The sequence below is a fragment of the Suricata suricatta genome, chromosome 3, assembly GCF_006229205.1.
Source record: "Suricata suricatta isolate VVHF042 chromosome 3, meerkat_22Aug2017_6uvM2_HiC, whole genome shotgun sequence".
Lineage (NCBI taxonomy): Eukaryota > Metazoa > Chordata > Mammalia > Carnivora > Herpestidae > Suricata > Suricata suricatta.
Window position 1 is genome coordinate 58,593,386 of NC_043702.1, and position 18,059 is coordinate 58,611,444.

General features: G+C 35.4%; 1 protein-coding gene across 3 annotated transcripts in view; it reads right to left on the reverse strand.

The window, feature by feature from the left end:
* Window positions 1-17,534, reverse strand: part of DYNC1I2 (dynein cytoplasmic 1 intermediate chain 2) — a 59,619-nt gene extending 42,085 nt beyond the window's left edge. For 2 of the 3 annotated variants that reach the window (XM_029934388.1, XM_029934386.1), the window contains exons 1-4: window positions 17,117-17,252; window positions 15,733-15,849; window positions 13,321-13,438; window positions 1,964-2,054 (exon numbers count right to left, since the gene is read on the reverse strand). In XM_029934388.1, the coding sequence (XP_029790248.1) occupies window positions 1,964-2,054; window positions 13,321-13,438; window positions 15,733-15,840 (317 nt within the window). In that variant the 5' untranslated portion in view covers window positions 15,841-15,849; window positions 17,117-17,252. Of the gene's footprint in view, window positions 1-1,963; window positions 2,055-13,320; window positions 13,439-15,732; window positions 15,850-17,116; window positions 17,253-17,364 lie in introns of those variants that run through there. The other variant, XM_029934387.1, reaches the window with a different exon arrangement.
* Window positions 17,535-18,059: the final 525 nt, after the last annotated feature.

Genomic DNA, 18,059 nt, shown 5'->3' on the forward strand with positions numbered 1-18,059 from the left:
AGACAGGGGAACAGGGGAGGGTCAGAGAGAGAGGGAGATACAGAATCTGAAGCCGGCTCTAGGCTCTGAGCTAGCTGTCAGCACAGAGCCCTACACAGGGCTCGAACCCACGAGCCATGAGATCATGACCTGAGCCGAAGCCGGACGCTTAACCAACTGAGCCACCCAGGCACCCCCCAAAATAAGGATTCTGAATAAAGATTTTAACTATGTTTAATCTCATTTCAGCTCTCACAAGGAGTCAAAAGTATGATGCTGTCTTTTCTTTTTTTTTAAATGTTTATTTATTGGGGAAAGGAGGGGGAGAGAGGGGGTGAGAAAGAGAGAGAGAGGGAGGGAGGGAGAGAGAGAATATGAATATCCCAAGCAGGCTCCATGCTCAGCACAGAGCTTGACATGGGGTTTGATCTCACAACTGAGATCATGACCTGAGCTGAAATCAAGAATCAAGACACTAAACTGACTGAGCCACCCAGGCACTCCAATACTGTTTTTAAAAGACATTTTAGCACATGTGTGACAGAAAGTAATAAGTAATAATACTTTCCCTGATAAAATCTTTGGAAAGAAGCTGAAATATTACTGAACTTTGGAAAAGCAATTCTCAACATGAATGCAGGATCCTAAAACAAACATGAAATATAGTTTACAAAGAAGATGGGAGTACAGAAAAACTTGGCAGTCAACATTTTTTTAGTGAGGCATAATTGACATATAACACTGTATTCATTTCAGGTGTGTAAAATGATTTGATATTTGTATATACTGTAAAATGATCACCATAATTCTATAGTATTTTACAGAAGTATTTTTCTTGTGTTAAGAACAATTTTCTTAAAGTGTTTTCTTTAAGATCTACTCTCTCAGCAATCTGGGATGCTGTACAATATGCAACACAGTATTAATAACTGTAGTGATTATGCTGTACCTTACTTTCCCATGACTTATTTTGTAACTGCGAGTTTGTACCCTTTGAGGCTCTTCACCCATTTCAACCATCCCCTATCCCGCCCCCCCCCCCCACAACCACCAATCTGTTCTCTTTACCTCTGAGCTTGGGTTTTTTTGGGGGTTGGGGGTAGGGAGGGCAGATTCTTTCTTAGACTGCACATAAATGACATAATTCAATAGTTGTCTTTCTCTGACTTATTTCATTTTGCACAATGCCCTCAGGGCAGTAAACATTCTTTTTTAAAAACTTATTTTAATGTTTACTTATTTTTGAGAGGAGGGGAGGAGCAGAGAGAGGGAGACATAGAATCCAAAGCAGGCTCCAGGCTCTGAACTGTCAGCACAGAGCCCGACATGGGGCTCAAACTCCCGGACCACAAGATCATGACCTGAGCTGAATGCTCAAGTGACTAAGCCACCCAGGCACCCCAGGACAGTAAACACTCTTAATAAGAGTTTCCTAAGCAGTTATCTCTATTTCATATTTTATGCACTATTATTTTCTACCTTAAATTAGAACTAGTGACTCAATAGAACACAACTAAAATGCTTAACTGAATTGTTTATATTTTCAATTACTGGAAGGAGAATTAAGCAAAACAGAGAAGTTTTACACTATTTATAAACTACTTCACATGATATTTATACTATTTTATAATATCATACACTATTTACATTATTTGTACACTATTTACATTGTTCATACATACTATATATACAAAACATTTATACAATAACCCACGCAATATGCTTAACCATAAGAAAATTAAATGAATTAACATCTCTATTTTTAATATAAAATAGCATAAAATCAGTTAACTATTCAGTCTAAGTTAATCAAAACGGACAGTTAAAATACTATTAAAAAAAGTTGCCCCCAATTTACAACAAATAACTTCTATTTAGATTTCAAAATGTTAGATTCAACATAACTATTTAGCGTCCCTCTAAAGCGTCAATGGTATCTGGGCACTAAATGCATTCGATCATTAAAATATTAAAAGAACCATACCTAGATCCCACTGCGCCATCTCCAGAGTCTTGGCTTCCAGCTTCGCTTGGTGTGCTCACAGATTTGGAGGATGGAGACATAGGAGGAGGGACTAAATAGTGAAACAGACAGGTATCCGCTGTTACTACACGGAGAGGTTGCTCAGCTTATGATGTTTCAAAAGTAATTTAACATGAAGTAATTAACAGAAAAGAAAAAATGGCAAACCAAAAAGTAAAAATACATGAATGAAAATGAACAGTAGAAAGAAGAGGAGAAAGACAAAGTTAACAATGCATGCTGACGATTCATGCAATTTCTCTGGCAAAATGCATTTGGGCTTTATATTAAAAAAAAAAAAAAAGCAAGATCATGAAAGGAGGCATCTTCATCCCAGCCAGCACCAAATGTGGGCACTAATTTTCAAAGGAGAGCATTCCTTCTCCCCTAACTTCTCACTTTTAAAACACCAGATTATAAATATTATTTATAATTAATTGCTGTCAAAATCAAAACTCTGAAATATTCTTCAAAAGTCATTTACTTTCTGGTTTTCTCATATATATTTCAAAATATTAATTTTTGTCTAGCAATTTTTAATTTTGGGAATTAATGCCTTAATGATTTCATTCCCCCCTCCACCGGGGCATTTAGAGAAAGGACTATAGCTAAAGGAATGGCTCCTTTAAAATGTCCATTAGTTTCCAGCAATTTGGGTGAAAAATGCAAACAGGCCATAAAATAGCATGCCTTCTAGACATGATGCATAACATAAAGTGATGCATGCAACTTAAACAGGCAAGACTTATGGTAACTTCCTTACCCCAGTATTCAGAAAAAACTGAAGTGTACAGACAAAGATACAGACACCCAAAATATTCTTAATCCCTTCTTATAGAAAAATATACATTTTTCATAGTATATAAAACAAATAGCAAATGCTTTCCCCTAAATCATCACTTTAACATTATATACCAACAATTAAACGTGCACATTTCATGCTATTACATTTGTAAAACATCTTGATTACCATTGCAGGAAGTATAGGAGGATCATCACTGCCATCTTCTGGTTAAATTTTACCATAAATGTTCCCCATCCCAAGTATCTTTTTAAAATAATTTTTCAGTATATAATATTAAGTGACTATTTTATGCTGAGCGGCAAGCCCTTCATTTAATAGTATATTGAAAAGAAGGTGAGTTCCTAATTATAAAGGAGCTAATCTAAGGAAGTATATACTTAATTAAAAATCTATGTTTTGGGGATAGTCTCATTCACCGAATCCTTGAAATTATGTTTAATTGTTTATACGTGATACAATAAAAAAGGTGGGTTTGTTAATCTAACAAAATGTACAAGTATAGTATGATAAATTACATTTTTTGGTAATATAAGTTCTACACCCAATGTGGGGCTTGAACTCATGACCCCAAGATTAAGAGTTGCATGCTTTACTGACTGAGGTAGCCAGCTGTGCCTATGATGATTTACATCTTAAACACAGGCACAAAACTAATCATCCTTATGTTTTCAATGGCAAATTCTATTGGTAACCAATAGTAAGATTAGAAGGGAAAAAAATTATAGCTAGAAGGTTTCCTAAGACACAGTGCTTAATTCTTGCTTAAAATCAGAGGTTTCTAATTTTGTGATTAAATCTCTCAGACACAATGAATAACCAGGTCACCTTCATATAGTTTACAGGTGGATGGCACTGTGCTAGGTGCTGCGTATACAACTCAAAGTAGCTAAACATGATTTGTATCTGAAATAAAAGAACATTAAAGTCCCCTAACTTTATTCAGATTACATTTCCTCATCTTTTTGTTTATCTCTCAATGTGAGACTTCCCCTAGCAAAAATCCCAACTGATACAGTAATAAATAGTATCTAACAGCAGCTTGCCAACTATGCTGTAAGGCACAAATATGTTTATTATAGTGAGACACCATGATTTTCATACTAAAGATTTTCAAAGAAGAAATTTTGTATTCCTTAAAGTACATACTTAATTCTCTTAGGAAAATAATTTTTCTAGGTATACATATTGCAAAGACTGGAGGAAAACCATAATATTCCTATTAATCTAATTATTTGTGATGAACTATAAAATTCTTTTGCAGTTTAATGTGGTTACCATATTTGTTATCTTTCTGTTGCCTGCAAGTATCAGTAACTCCACTCAATAAATTCATCAGTATCCTGTTGGTTAAGACTACATTATAAAAAAATGTTACCTCAAATTCTTTATGGAAACAAGTTAAATAGTAATTATACATACATAAATAAATACACTAACCTAGCCAATTAAAGTGTCAGAAATAAAAGTTCCCCAAATAAAAAGTAAATTGCAGGGGGGGGGTTGCTACCAAATTATCACAGTTTATTAGCCAGAAGTAAAATTAATCACCACATCAAATTTGTAATTCAATAAAAATTCCCATTCCAGAACTATATTATTTCTCACAAAAGATATTTTTCAAGCAACCTATGTAGAGGACTCATTAAAGACTCCAAATTATTATCTGGCTCACCAACTTCACCCTGCAATAATAAATAATGTATACTACAGAACTGACAAGCCTAGAAAAAGAAAATTACCATTACTGAAAAAGGAGTGTTAACAGAAAAAGGGGAATGACAGTGTCATTTGGTCACTACCATATTTCAACTAATTAGTCTAAAAAAATCAAAGATTACAGTAACTGCACAATAAGGCAATGCCACCATAATCCCAGATTCAACAATCCTTCAAGAACAAACAGCATGCATTTAAGTAGGTTAAAAAAAAACAAAAAGACAAAAAAAACAAAAACAAAACCAAAAAACACTGTTGAACTCAGTTCTTCAAATCTCAAAAGACTCAATTCTAGAATTCAATAGTAAAGATGGTTTAACAGTCCAATCGGCTTTGAAAATAAGAAAGGCCCTTACTAATTAGCTTTTGCCAAGTATCTGAAATATAATCTGTTTAGTAAGAAGTGACTGAATCACATTTCTAGATTTAACATTATCGTGTATGAATTTTTAACAAGTTTAAGGTTCTTAGAAGTCTAGAGCAAAGATTCTATTTCCTTCTTTGAAAACCAGGTAGAAACATGGAAAATTAGTAAACAAATTTACACTATGGCTTTCACTGATCACTTAAGTAGTACTGAAAGACTGTGACTTTTTAATTCTCTAAAACAAAAACCCATTCAAGAAGGCCTTTCCTTCCAGTTTAGATCTTGGCTTTCCAAGGATATGAAATTAACATTGCTGCCTTTTGGCTCGTGAAGAAACAAATAAACTATTTTTAAACCAGAAGGGACCTAGGAATGCACCCGGATTTACAATGAGAATTAAGTTTGAGTTGACCACTCAGAACCACACAAAAGTCTCAGAGATGAAGGATGATGCATAGCCCAATTATTTCTCAAGCAGAAGAAAGGTTCTGGCAAGAAGGGGCGTTTGCCAGAAAGAAGACCCTAGAAAAGGTGAACAACCAAGAAGGGTCTTTTGCCAGGAAGAACCTAGGAAAAGTGAACAACCAAGAAAGTGAGTGTATGGAGTAGGAGCTAGTATAGACAGTAAAATGGAAGGAGTAAGCTTCTGAGACAACCCAAAGCTATAAGACCTTCTTTAGCTAATCAATGATACTTAACATTCAGACATAGCACGCACTACAATAATGCCCCCTTGTGGATACTTCTAGCCTGGAGTATATAACATTTTTCTCCCTTTCTATCGGGTGCCCATGGCTCAGCATCCCACTCCTGATTTCAGCTCAGGGCACCATCTCATGGTTTGTGAGATCCAGCCTGAGGTCAGGCTCAGCGCTGTAAGCATGGGATTCTCTCTCTCTTCTCTCTCTGCCCTTACCCACTCCCCTGCCCCCCATCCCATCGCTCTCTGTCTCTCTCAAAATAAATAAACATTTAAAAAACATTTTCTCCCTTTCTATGGCCCTTTCTCCTGATAATGAAGTTTAAATATCTGCCACTAATTTCCCCTAAATGTTTCATTTCCTTTATTCTCTTAAATCTAATTCAGAGCATCAGATATGTTTTTTAAAAATTAATCTATAAAAATAAAATTCTGTAGCATTAGTAAACTATAAGGCACGATTTGTTAAAATCTGGCTAACCTTGAAGAAATGACTTGGTACACGGGAAGCATTCATTCTATCTAAAAATCAGATTTACCAGTTTTAAGATAAATAAGTACTAGGGATATAACATACAACATGATAACCTACAGTTAACACCATTAGATGGTACACAGGAAAGTTGTTAAAAAGAGGAGATTCTAAGAGGTCTCATCACAAGAAGAAATTTTTTTTCTTTAGTTTTTAGTATATCAGTATGAGATAATGGATATTAACTAAACCTATTGTGGTAATCATTTTACAATATATATAAATCACACCACCATACAATATACCTTAAACTTATATAGTGACATATGTCAACTATCTCTCAACAAAACTGGGAAAAAAAGAGATTTAAGGTATTCAAAAGGGAAATAAATAAATGAAGTAATACTTATTTTTGACTAGCAAAGTCCTTTTGTTTCTTCCTAATAAAAGAAAATCCAGATAGTAAACTATCATACTAATCAATGTGCTATGTCCTACTGGTAACAGACTCAGGCTACAGAGTAATTAACAGTATCTGTTTTCATCTCTTTATAAGATGGTTAAAACAGTAATTACACATACAAAAGAGATTCACTTCATTTTTTTCAATCATCAATATTTAAGAACTCCACACGGGATACAACATGTCTTGAAAGTTGTATCTAAAATTAACTTCCTTAGATAGGCCAGTTAAATTTAGTCAAAAACAAAACAAAATATAACACACACACACACACACACACACACACACACACACACACGCCATGCTTCTCTTATGAATTATTAAAATTTTAAATTCCACTGTTTTCTGGAATTTTAATAATTACATTTTGTTGTTACTTTTAAAGCAGATGGCTTTTATTTGGCCTTACAAGTAGAAAGACATATGACCTAACAATTGAACAAACATTTAAATGTCTAGCCTGGAATAAAAATGCTACTGTCCCTGCTCTAGAGGATTCCTGACAAAAAGCAGACAACGCACCAAATAAGAATCTATCAACAAAGAGAAGCTAAAAGAGATTTTACTAACTATATCTTTTTTAAAATAATTTTTTAAATGTTTATTTATTTTTGAGAGAAAGAACATGAGCGGGAGAGGGGCAGAAAGAGAGGGAGACACTGAATCACAAACAGGATCCAGGCTCTGAGCTGTCAGCACAGAGCCTATGTGAGGCTCAAACTCACGAGCCGTGAGATCATGACCTGAGCTGAAGTTCAGCACTTAACCGAATAAGCCACTGAGGCGCCCCTAACTATAACTCTTTTAAAAATCAAATTCTTTTCAAAAAAAATAAAAACATAAAATAAATTCCTTTCAGAATTTAAAAAAATGGACTATTTTAGGAAAATCTGAGACTGATGTTTTTAATAAATCCTCTTGAATATTTATTTTAAAATATTTACTAAATACATTCAGTAGTGAAAAGAAAAATAAGTATTCATCCTGGGCCATGATATAAAATGTATTTTTTATTATGCGTTATTGTCAAGAAAGTCCTATAGACACTGCCTTCATCTGTATCCTGTATTCTTCAAGTCTAATTTTAATTAAATAAATACTAGAAAGATCTTTAGGCATCTGTCAGAGAATAGAAGAAGGTAGAAAACCACAAAACACATTTAATGTGGCTATTATAACTATTATAATAGAGCCAGACAAGATATAATGAAAGGAAAAAATTACAGGCATGATTCTCTTATGAGCATAAAGAACTCCTAAATAAAATATAAGCAAATGAATTCAGCAATGTGTAAGAAAAACATTATCTCACAACTAAGTTGGATTTGTTCCAGAATGTAAGCATGCATTTACACTAGAAACACTATCATTATAAATCATATTAATACACTAAATGGGGAAAAATATATGATCATTTCAAAACATAAAGAGAACTATTAATTTGTTACAATTTTGGCAATTTTAAAGAATGTCCAAATTCTTTGTGAATTCCAATTGACAGAATGTGGTGGAATTGATGCTCTCTGATTTCCAAGAGTAAGTCATAAAAAGAATAGCTTTTTCCCGGTTCTCTCTATCTCTAGATTGCTCATTCTGGGAGAACCTGACATTCTGCAAGGATACTCAAGCAGTTCTGTGTGGAGAGAACGCAGGCCTTCCACTAACAATAGCCAATACCAACTTGCCAGCCATGTAGGTGAGGCACCTTGAAAGCAAATCCTAGCACCAAGCATGCCTTCAGATGCCTGCAGCTCTGACATCTTGACTTCAGTATCATGAGAGACCATGAGCCAGTACCACTCAGCTAAGTCACTACCAAATTTCAGATAGGCAGAAACCATGAGAGATAATAAATGGTTATTATTACTAAAAAAAAAAAAAATCAACTGATACAAAAAGGAATAGAGAACCAGAAGAGACTATAACTTTAAAAGAAGACTAGAAATGGTGAATAACCTCTGCTCTCAACTACTACCCAGGGAAAAAAAGTTGCAATCCCAGGCAGTTTTACAGTTGAATTCTACCAAGTTTTAAAGGGAAAAGTAACGTCTAACTTTTACAAGCTGTTCTACAAAATATCAAAGGGGAAAGAATCTAATTTATTTTAAAATCATAACCAGGGTACTTGGGTGGGTCAGTCAGTTAAGCATCTGACTCCTGATTTTGGCTCAGGTCACGATCTCGTGGTTTCATCAGTTTCACCCTACATGGGCTCTGCACTGATAGCCCAGAGCCTGCTTGAGATTCTCCCACGTTCTCTGTCCTTCCCCTATTTGTATTCTCTCTGTCTCCTTCAAAATAAATAAATAAAGTTAAATAAATAAATAAAAGAATCTCTCTCTCTCTCTCTCTCCCTCTGCCCCTCCCCAACTCACACATGCACTCTTTCTCTCCCGATATAGGTAATTCACCACAATATCAGATTAAAGGAAAAAAATTATATCTGCTGAGATAATCATATAAAGTAGTTGATTAAATTCCACAACCATTCATGATTAAAAATCAAACAAAGGGTGCCTGAGTGGCTCACTAGGTTAAGTGTCAGTTTCTTGGTTTCAGTTCAGGTCTTGATCTCATAGTCGTGGGATCAAGCCCTGAGTATGGCTCCGAGCTGAGTGTGGAGCCTGCTTAAGATTCTCTGTCTCTGTCTCTCTCTCCTCCCTACTCTCTCTCAAAATAAATAAATAAACTTAAAAAAAAAAGATAAAATCATAACCATGATGGGCAATGAACTTGAACAGTTCAAGAATATTACAGGCAAATTCACTTATGAATAAATATACAAAAATTCTAAATAAAATATTGGCTAATCTTTTTAAAACACACATACAAAAATCTCTGCCAATCCCTGGAGGTGACTATTAGTAATTAAAGTGAAAAAAATTAAGCATGTCTTCTGCTTTTCTAACAGGAAATTCATTCAGGGTAACCAAATAAATCTAGTTACTGATGTAAAGCTCCTCTTTACAGAAGACTTTCAGCCACTAAGTGCGCTAGAAATGATCGAATTACTTAAACAGTTCTGCAACTTCTAATTAAACAACTGATTTAGATAAGGATCACCAAGAATTACTAAAACTTTTTGGTAAAAAGTTGATGGAGAAATGAATATTCACATGGTGCCAAAGTATCACCTCCAGATATTACTTGATAATCCTAAGGAGAACAAAAATAAAACTATGATGGAGAAATGTGGCTGTCACAATTGTGACCCAGTACAATCTTGGCATCACTAATAGCTCAACAACCAGGCATATGTGCTACTGATATGAATCAGTACTAATATGTACTAATGTAGTACTAATATGAAGTACACAGAATCGCTATGAAATATTCTTACCAAAGATGTTCCAAACAAGTTTTTTTTTAAACCTAATTGCCAGTGGAGAAGAAATACAAAAGACAGTGAAACAAAAGCTAAATGTGAGAAAAACCATCATACAAACCCAGTAGGTATGCATTCTAGAGACCAACTGGCCCACTCTCTTCAACAACTTGATGACATAGGGCAAAAAGTAATGTGAAGAATCTTATAGATCTAGAAAGACTAAAAACATATCACTAAATGCAACATATGGTGCAGCAAATTTTGAGATTTTGAGGGGAAACTTAAAACTAATATTTTATAGGGAAGAAAAACTTGTTAAGCAAGAGCTATTTTGAAAAAGAGGAAAAGAGAGGGGTGATTTTTTTCTATCGGAAATTAGGATATAATACAAAGCCACAGTAATTAAAACTGTGGGTTGCTGGTATAGAATCAAACAAATCAGATCAACAGTGAAAAAACAGAACCCAGAAATGCCATGAATACATGTGGACTGACTGTTGGCATTATATATCAGTGAGGGAAAAGATAGAATACTATTTAATAAATAGTATTGAGAAAATTAGCTAATTATATGGAGAAAAACTAGATTGGATCCCTACCTCATACTATATTCAAAAATATAAACTAAATATCTAAAGGTGAAAGCTAAAACTATAAAGCCTAACAGAAAAAATGTAGGAGAATATACATATTGTCCTCAAAGATAGTATTAAAAAAAAGACCAATTAATTGGCAGATCTATTATCAAAATGAAGGATTCAGTTCAATGAAAGATACTATAAACAGAGTTAACAGGTAATAGACTGGGAGAGGTATTTTTTTTTAAAAAGACTTTTTAAAAGACTAAAACAAAGAAGTCCTCCCCCAAAATATACAAGGACCTCCTACAGCAAGATAAAGAACTTCGGTGGTAAATGGACACAGATATGAATATGCAATTCATAGAAGAGAATATAACAGATATTTGAGAAATGGTCAACCTCACAATAAACAGATATATTAAAACATTTTGGTATGGGTGTCTGAGTGGCTCAGTGGGTTAAGCATGTGACTTCCATAGAGGTCATGATATCACAGTTCATGAGTTCAAGCCCCACATCAGGCTCTCTCGGCTGTCAGCACAGAGCCTGCTTCGGGTCTTCTGTCCCCTTCTCTCACTCTGATTCACGCCCCCTTCATCTCTCTCTCTCTCCAAGGAAATAAATAAATTAAAAAAAATTTTTTTTGGTATACCATTTTATACCCATCAAGATGGCAAAAATTGTTAAGCTGGAGAATGTCAAGTAATGACGTGGATATGGAAAAATTGTTACTTTCTCATTCAGTGGTAAGGGGAGGGTAAACTTGTCATTTTTGAAAGTAGTATGTAGAGTCTAATAAATGTAAGCAAGCCCATACAAATAATATAACAAGTCAACTCTTGGGCTTACACCCACGAGAAACTCTTCCGCAGTTCTCAAATACAAAGTGCATATTCGTTGCATTGTTGCTTATGATAGCAAAGCAATCCAATTGCCTAAGACTGGGAAACAGGGAAAATATAGTATATAATGGAATATTAGGTGTCAGTTAAAATAAATACCTGATCTGTATTTGGGAACATGGATAGGTCTCAAATGATGCTTGACAAAAAGGAATAAACAGAAATGACACATACAGCATAATGCCATTTATGTGTGTAAAACATATACATAAATATGAAACACTAAAATACATAAGCACACGTCAGACAGATGAAAAGGATTTATGTTAAAAATGCAAGACTGGGTAGGAGAATGTAATTGGAGATGGGGAATGAGGGAAAAACACATACCCACACACTGAAAGACCGTTCTTTCAAAGGCCCATGGGTGGCTTAGTCAGTTATGCATCTGACTTTTTTTTTTTATGTTTTTTATTTATTTTTGAGAGACAGAGAGAGACAACGCGAGCAGGGGAGGGTCAGAGAGAAAGGGAGACACAGAATCCGAAGCAGGCTCCAGGCTCTGAGCTGTCAGCACAGAGCCCGATGCGGGGCTCGAACCCACGAACCGTGAGATCATGACCTGAGCCGAAGCCAGATGTTTAACCGGCTGAGCCACCCAGGCGCCCCAACACCTGACTTCAATTCAGGTCGTATCTCACAGCTCGTGGGTTCGAGCCCCAAGTTGGGCTCTGTGTTGACAGCTCAGAGCTTGAAGCCTGCTTCGGATTCTATGTCTCTCTGTGTCTGTCTGTCTGTCTCTCTGCCTCTCCCCTGTTTATGTTCTCTCTCTCTCAAAAATAAATAATAAACATTTAAAAAGTTTTAAAATTTTTTAAAAGGCTGTCCTTTCAAAAATCGATAACGGACATGAACTGAGAAACATGAGCAAGTGAATTCCATGAAAATGAAATCCTAAAAATAGAAAAGGAAAAAAAAAATCCCTATATAGGAGAAAAACAAAGCCAAAGACTCAGAAAAACTGATCATAGATAGACTATGCAACTAACAAGCAACTTGGTTTAGTTACTAGAGTATTTTATTAGAGTTTTATTATTCATTTACTTTTAAAATTGCAATTATACAACACAAGATTATTAAATGAAGACAATTTAAGTTAATATATTTTAATCTTCAAATTGTACCATAAGGAAAAGGCAAATGAACTGAAAGAAATAACAATGAAGCAGACTATGAGAGTAACCAGTTTTTCATCTTGAAATCTTTTAGAAATATATGCTCTAGAAACAGTTATATTGTAGTTTCACAAGAGGCAAACAGCAGTTACTATTTCTAGTATATGTACCCTGAACTAGATGGAATTAGCCCACAAACTAACCCTAAATGACAAAGGCCATGTCAAACTCAAACACTATGTAATAGCAACCAGCTCAGAATTATTTTAAATATTTAATGTTTTCTGATATATAACTAGATTATCTTCAGTATCTCTACTATTTCAGCTTTTTGGTTTAATACTGTTATAAAAATAAATAGCACAAAAACAGAACAAGTCAAATCACTGCCAAACTAAACTACCGATACCACTTCCCTTATTGGCAATGACAGAAGTCTACCTTTTCCTTCCTCTACCTTTGAATACTAATATGCTTTTAGAACCTTGATTCATTTTATCTCTTTAACCTACAGAAAGAAATATAGAGTTAAGATCAGAAATCACAGTTATCTTGGAGCTAAATGCAGTATAGCTCAGAAAACTTAGTCAACAAATGTTGAAATAAATTACTGATTGAACAACAAAAGTCAATTGGTTGTTCACTGTATGTTAATAAGTACACCTGATCTTGCAGCTCTTTTAAACAAAATAACCATGTACTTGCACATGTGAAAAGATAATTCTGAAGAAATTATAAGATTAATCATTTTTAAGAGACACAAGAAAAATATGCAAAACATATTAAAGTCAACTCATTCATCTCAGATATATCTGAGCTGAATAAAATCTATTTCTATCTCTTATAAATGGATATATTCTTATCCTTACCAATGGGGGATTCTGGAGTTAGCCCCATGCTTTGAAGCAATGCTTCAGCTTCTCTTCTTTTTTTTTCAAGATCTGATTCTTCCTGTACAGGTGCAACAGCTTCCTTCTTCTGATCAGTCTATATTTTTAAAGTTAAAAACTTAAGTTTACATAGGGCATGAAACATTGTTTACAAAAAAGTGTATTTAAAAAAATTTTTAATATTTATTTTTTTGATAGAGAGACAGAGTGCAAGCAGGGGAGGGGCAGAGATAGAGGGAGACAGAATCTGAAGCAGGCTCTAGGCTCTGAGCTGTCAGCATAGAGCCTGATGTGGCGCTCGAACTCACAGACCACAAGATCATGACCTGAGTTGAAGTTGGACGCTTAACTGACTGAGCCACCCAGGCGCCTCACAAAAAAGTGTATTTTAATTAATGTACTAATAATGTATACTTGGGAGAGTGGTCTTAGTTTTGAATATACATTATAATCATTAAATGAAAACCATTCTCAATAGAGTCTTAGTAAGTAATCTCTAAATGATATGTAATGAAGGAGTTCCCACAAAAGTTTTTACTTAATAAACATAAAAAAGTACAGTTATTTCTATTTATCTATAGTTTGAAACTGTTATTCATGGTTAGGCATTGTGGAAACCTCCCCTAGAGGCACAAAAGCTTAGATATAAATATCACAACAGTATGGGAAAAAAAGATTAAATTATTTAACAGGTAAAACATCTTAAGAAAATGGACAATGTGGTCTGATGAAAACAAGTATGAATATCTCAAACTTTTGTACAACGTTTTCATTATATTTATGCAATTTTATGTAGAGAATATTTGTCAGTTCATCTGGAGAAAAGTTTTTATTTTAGTGTTTTAAACTACAGGTAGTATTTTTATGACAATAAATACATGGATGGATTTGGTAAAGTTAAAATTCACTTTTGCATAGCAAAATTATTGCCAAATTTTAACCATTTGTAGTTTTAGCAAAATCTTTAGTTAAACTAGATTAAGCCTCAATAATCTCAAATCATCCAAAACATTTCAAGTGAAATTTAAGCTTTTTGAAGGAAAAAAAGAAGTGTTATATATTCACTTCAGATGCCTATTTTGGTTAGACAACTATTATTCATACAATTATCTGCAGTGAATTTTGTCAATCATAATATTCTAGGATACCATTTTAACTTAGAGAAGTCATCAGTGAGCTTCATCAAAATAGTCAAAGAGGCTATATTACCAAGTTGATAATTTACCTGTATAAAGCAATATATTAGTAGACTCACTACTTAATACTATTAAATACTCTTTCATAATGTTTTCTAAATTTTAAATTAGCTATATATCATGCAGTAGATCTCCCTAAGAGGCAATTTATGCCACTTAGGGCCACCTCTGGAAAACAAAAATCAAATATGCTTTCAGCACTGAAGGGTTTAAGAGTATAGATACTGTTTTTGGAATGGCTCTACCATTCTATCAGTTAGCTTTTAATCAAACAGCTAACATAAATCTCCCACTTTCCTAAAATGTATCACAGTAAGGTTCAGAATAAATTAGAAAATTCTTCAATTACAGGCCTTAACATCATAGCAATGCTGCACATAAATTATACTTTTCATTTTTCTGATTTTCTTTTCCCTTAAGAGATTTCTAGAAGTCTTGGCTATTAGCTATCAAATAGAAAACCTTGGTACTAATGTTACGCTTAGAACAAATTATCGTACACTGACCATTTAAAACTGTAAAATTATAAAGATCTGTCCAAATAGTTTCCACTGGGGAAAAAAATGTACATTTCAACATAGGGGCTAGTAAAATATCTCCAGCTCAGGGTTAATGTGTAATTGCCATACATAATGAAATGGTGATGTGAAAAATCAGAAGACATAGCTACCTTTCCAACTTTAAGGCAGTATCAAACTCACTACTTGGCAAAAATATTTCAGTATTTCATGATGAAGGAGATAAGAACAAATCCCCTACCAATTAAATAATCTATTACATATTTCCTTTTGCCAATATTTATTCTCACAAATTATTAGAACAGACTGGCAAAACATTCAGAAAAGTAAGTTCAAAATCTAAATGAAGTTATGATATATATGCCATATTTTAAGAGCTAATACAAGGTAGATATCCCTAATTTTATCTAATAAATATATTCTTAGAAGAGAAATATTCAAATTGAATTTTTACACATCAATCCATATGAAATATTTTATTCAGTAAAAAAAATCATTTTATCAACTTTGTCATTTTCACATTTTTTATATCTGATTTACTTACAGTAAATTCACATGCAGTGCTCTACTTGCAGTCACAACTGTTAGATTTTTAACTCTTCTGAAGGTATTACATAAAAGTCTATTTGATATTAATCCAATTGTTTTACATTGTTTATTAAAAAAAGACAACATACTTCCTTTTTTTTCCTTTCTTCTTCTTTCCTCTTCTTTTCCTCTCTGATTTGGGCCAACCGCTGCTTCTTACGTTCCAATTCTGCTTTTAATTCACTTTTGTCCGACATGTTTGTGACCTTAAAAAAAACACAGAATCATTTACAATCATCATTATGATGGTAAAAGCTGAACTCTTTTAAAAAAGTAGTCTACAAGAAAAGCATTATCTCAAGAGGCCACGTAGTTCACTGTGATTGAAAGACAGCATATAAGCTCTACTTTTCAAATATGGAAGCATATATATATTAAGACTTGGGAAACATTAGAAAAAAATGTATAGGGGCTCCTGGGTGGCTCAGTCGGTTGAGCATCCGGCTTCGGCTCAGGTCACGATCTCACGGTGGGTTCAAGCCCCACGTCGGGCTCCATGCTGACAGCTCAGAGCCTGGAGCCTGCTTCAGATTCTGTGTCTCCCTCTCTCTCTCTGACCCTCCCCTGCTCGCACTCTCTGTTTCTCCAAAATAAATAAATTTAAAAAAAAAGAAAAAGAAAAAATGTATATAAGTAAATATTTGGGGTTGAGCAAAGTAGCCAGCACACAGTAAGCTTTTTAATGTCCACATGTCCAAATTTAACACAATGTCTCTGACTCTTAAAACAGAAGACATGGATTGGCAGTAAGGAGCTCTTAGGCTATATGGCATAGATTAAATCTATCTCCAGAGTTCTGCATTCATCCCTAGAAATTTGGTGAAAACAATATGCAGACAAAAATTCCTGTAAATTCTAAAACTGACATGTAATATTCAAGACAAGCAAAACACAAAAATTAGCATCATTAACTACCATATGTATTTAGTTAAAGTGTTTTTTAGTCGAAGCCCAACAACAAAGTCTGACTGGCTTAACTACATACAGCTGACCGGCTCTTCCTCCGCAGCCGGTAGCTCCCAGTGACAAGTTCACTTTCTCAAAACTACAAGGAAGACAAAGTCTCCGTAATTTTGTGCTACATCCCCCACGTTCGGGTACTTCCCAACACATGCGGTGACGGAAGATGCTGTCAACGCCGTGTAGTAATTTATTTATAAAATGGAGCAAGGCGAGGAGTAGCTCTTCCCCTGAGGTCACCACCAAGAGGGCGCGGTCCAGGACAGGGTGTCTGGGAAAGGGGGCCACTTGGGGCCGAGCAAGACTCGAGGCTCCGCCGGCCACCTCCGGTGGGTCAAGGAGGGAAGAAAGTGGGCTTGTCTCCCGGGCCTTCCTGAGTCACCGCACCTGGCTCTCCTCGCCTCTCCATCAGGGGCCGGGCCGGGAAGGCGGTCAGCAGGAACTGCCAAACCGCCCTTTGAGCCCCGACGTGCGACAAGCAGAAAGGCCTTGAGGGAAGCAGAGTCAACCCACCTGTAAGCTGGCGGGATAAAAAAGTGTCCGCCCGCCTGCAACGACGCGGTAAGGTCCCTCTCCTCCACCCCCAACTCCGAGAACCGCCGACACTAGCCCCGCGGCTTCCAGATGCACACACAAAGAGAGATGGGCGGCGGCCACTACGGCGAAAGCTTAGGGACAAATAGCTTCACCAGAACGAGGTCGCTTCCAGAAAGCAGGGGTGGGGCCCCGCAGCGTGGAACTGCAGTCCCTCTATGACTTACCTCTGTAAAGTAGAAACCAAGAGGTAAGACAGAGAACTTAGTCAGCCCAGGGGCCCGAAGAGCTTCCACTTTACTAAAAATTAGAAGAATACGCCTGATATTCTCGGACTGGATAAACAACCACCACCCTTGCCTTACAGATTGACACGACCAGAGAGGGAGAACTACAATCCCCAGATATAAGGGAAACCTGCGTGCGGCCAGCACTGCATTCTGGGAGTTACGGCCAAAGATAGTCGCAAAGTATGCTGGGAGGTGTAGTGGTTTTTTTTTTTTTTTTTAGGCTTACGGTTTCCCAAGACGAGGCCTACTATCTTCAGTGTCGCAGAGCGGAGCTGCCAGCACTGGCTGTCCTTTGGTCAGCGCTCACAGTGTTGTTGTATAAGTTATATATCTTTGACTCAACATTGGCCGGATTTTAAGAAGGGCTATTTTCTGGCTATGAACATATGTATATAACACTGCACATGAAGAACTTTTTTTTTTTTGTGGCTATATACACCTGCCTTAGGGGGAAAATGCCTTATAGAGGTGTCATGTGGCATATTAGACAATATCTAAAGTATAAAACTAAAGTTTTATGAAAACAGAGTGTAACTCATTCTGTCAGGAAGGTGACAATTTGTGTTTAATCAAAAAAAAGAAAAGAAAAGAAATTGTAAATTCAGTTTTTAGCATTCTTGGGCAGTTGTAAA